The 2427-nt window shown below is 32.1% G+C and overlaps 1 protein-coding gene across 2 annotated transcripts in view; it reads left to right on the top strand.

The window, feature by feature from the left end:
- The window catches only part of LOC111086939, a 24160-nt gene extending 21991 nt beyond the window's left edge, over nucleotides 1-2169 (top strand). The window contains exon 8 of one of the 2 annotated variants that reach the window (XM_022391821.1): nucleotides 1949-2169. In XM_022391821.1, coding sequence (XP_022247529.1) covers nucleotides 1949-1980 — 32 coding nt within the window. In that variant the 3' untranslated portion in view covers nucleotides 1981-2169. The remainder of the gene's footprint in view (nucleotides 1-1948) is intronic. The other variant, XM_022391822.1, reaches the window with a different exon arrangement.
- The last annotated feature ends 258 nt before the right edge of the window (nucleotides 2170-2427 follow it).

Below are 2427 nucleotides of genomic sequence, written 5' to 3' on the forward strand. Positions count from 1 at the left end.
AAGGTGAGCTTTGTTTTGGGTAAGTTAAAGAAAGACTGGAGACAAGGTGAGCTTTGTTTTGGGTAAGTTAAAGAAAGACTGGAGACAAGGTGAGCTTTGTTTTGGGTAAGTTAAAGAAAGACTGGAGACAAGGCGAGTTTTATTTTGGGCAACTTAAATAAAGACTTAAGTCAAGGTGAGCTCTTATGAGGAAGGCGAAGAAAGACAGTTCTCAAGAAAGGGTGAATTCTATTTTGCACAAAGTAAAGAAAGACTGGAAACATTGGGAGCTACGCTTTGAGTAACTTAAAGAAAGATTGGAGACAAGGTGAGCTAAATTTAGGAAGGGGAAGAGAGACAATTATATAGACAAGGTGAACACTATTTTCGGTAAGATAAAGAGGGAAGTAGGCTTAAGGTAGTCGGTGGGAAATGGCTGGAAGATATTATTATTATTTGATGTTTAAATAACTATTTTTAATGTTTAATTATTTTTAAAATTAATTTATGCTAAAATTGATGTCAATTTACTAAATAATAATTTTCTTACAGTTATAAATTGTATTTTAAAATTCTTTTCATTAATTTTGGTTGAAGGCTGAACATTTTTGCTTATAAACATTTCACTACTCATTATCTACGTCTAACTGCATACCTGAAATCGGTATATTCAACTTAATTGAACAGAGTACAGTTAACAATTATTGACTGGTTATCAGGGCAACAAATGATCTGCTTGCCCGAAATCACCAGTCAATAATTGTTTTATTCTACCCCACTTTTCTGTTTTCAGCTTTACTGATATATGATAATTAGCTTACACCCCAGAGTCTGTATGTAAATTTTAAAACTAAATATTTTATTGGTTACTTTGATATAATTTTAAGAATCAATAAGAAATCAATAATATTTAGAAATTGTTTGATTTTTAAAATATAACAGTCAAATTTCACGTGATTTTACCAATAAACATATAAAATACGCAACTGTCCAGCTTTAGCAAAAAATTTGACTAGAATGCTGGCGAAATTTTCAGACCGACGTTGTTTATAAACTAGGCCTAAATAAATCAACTTGTCTTCACTGTTCGTCAAAAAGTTGTCATGTACAATGTTCTGATGCTTAAATGGCTCTGCTTTTCCCCCTCCACACCCCATTATTGCTGTTATTGAGCATTTGACGTAAGTTAATGTTAACTGCATTCATAAATGGCACATCATTGCACCGAAAAATAAAACTTTATGACATTTTCTATAACACAACATACACACAGTGTGAGGGAAGGGCACACAAATGTCGTATATATCTCAGAGAGTGAGCTAGCGTTCTCTATGGAAGAATGCAATAAAAAAGCATGGCCACCACTATCACAATAATACATAAACTTAGCTGAAGTTTTTACTCTAACAGCCGTTTCATGAGTTATACCTACTTTCCTATTTTGACCCGTGACCTCTCAACTTTGGCCCGTAAAACACTTCTGCTGCCAATGACCATCAATTAATTAATCACGTGAAACACTGTGGAAAGACTTTAAGAGCTGTGTGTTGAAAGCAGGCAACAGAAAGTACACCTACAGCCACTACTTTCACCGCTACCTCTTTCACCCTGACCATCACACAACGTATACCATGTTTTAAGTAAATACATATTGAGTTCTTAAAGCTGATACAAAACGTTTGATGAGGTAATAATCAATATTGTAATCACGTGTTATTATTAAATTGTGTGAAAGTTCGGATTTTTGTGTTATTTTTCATAGCTACCACCCCCACATTTTTTTAAATGTTCATAACCCGGACAAAAGACAGGTACCTCAGCTTGCTATATCTATTTGCAGTTTTCAGTGTTCGGCACAAATAGAATCTATTCTCCTAGGGCATGATTCACTTGCACATATCAGAATTTAACATAAATTAAATGCTTTTATTTCTAGAGATCCTGAACATTCTCTTTCTTTTGTCATTAGGAGGAACGAAAGGATATATCGAGAGATATTGAATTTGGATAATGTTGTTAACCATGCAGTTATAGAAGCTGAAGAACGTGCAACGAATGTTACGTTTAATTTATTGTATTGTAATATTATATAATTAGCACTTAATAACAAAAAATATATTAAAATTAATTCATGTACGTTTATTTGAAAATATTCTTTAAAATCCATAAACATGAAAGGATCTTTCAGAATTTAACCAGTTATACATTGAGCCTTTAATGAAATGTATTAATAATAAAAAAAAAAACGTTCGCAAACTTATTTTTATTGATGTTAACAGTTTATAGGAAAGTTATTTGTTACATACATATCAGATACTAAACATTAATTGAAGTATTCTATTCTCTCATGAAAAACGTTTATTATTAAAAGCAATGTTTCTTTACTGTCTAAGCATAACAAAAGCCGCATAAACAGTTGAAGCGTCGTTCTGTATAAAAAATTAGCAC

The sequence above is a fragment of the Limulus polyphemus genome, unplaced genomic scaffold (assembly GCF_000517525.1).
Source record: "Limulus polyphemus unplaced genomic scaffold, Limulus_polyphemus-2.1.2 Scaffold1569, whole genome shotgun sequence".
NCBI classification, from domain to species: domain Eukaryota; kingdom Metazoa; phylum Arthropoda; class Merostomata; order Xiphosura; family Limulidae; genus Limulus; species Limulus polyphemus.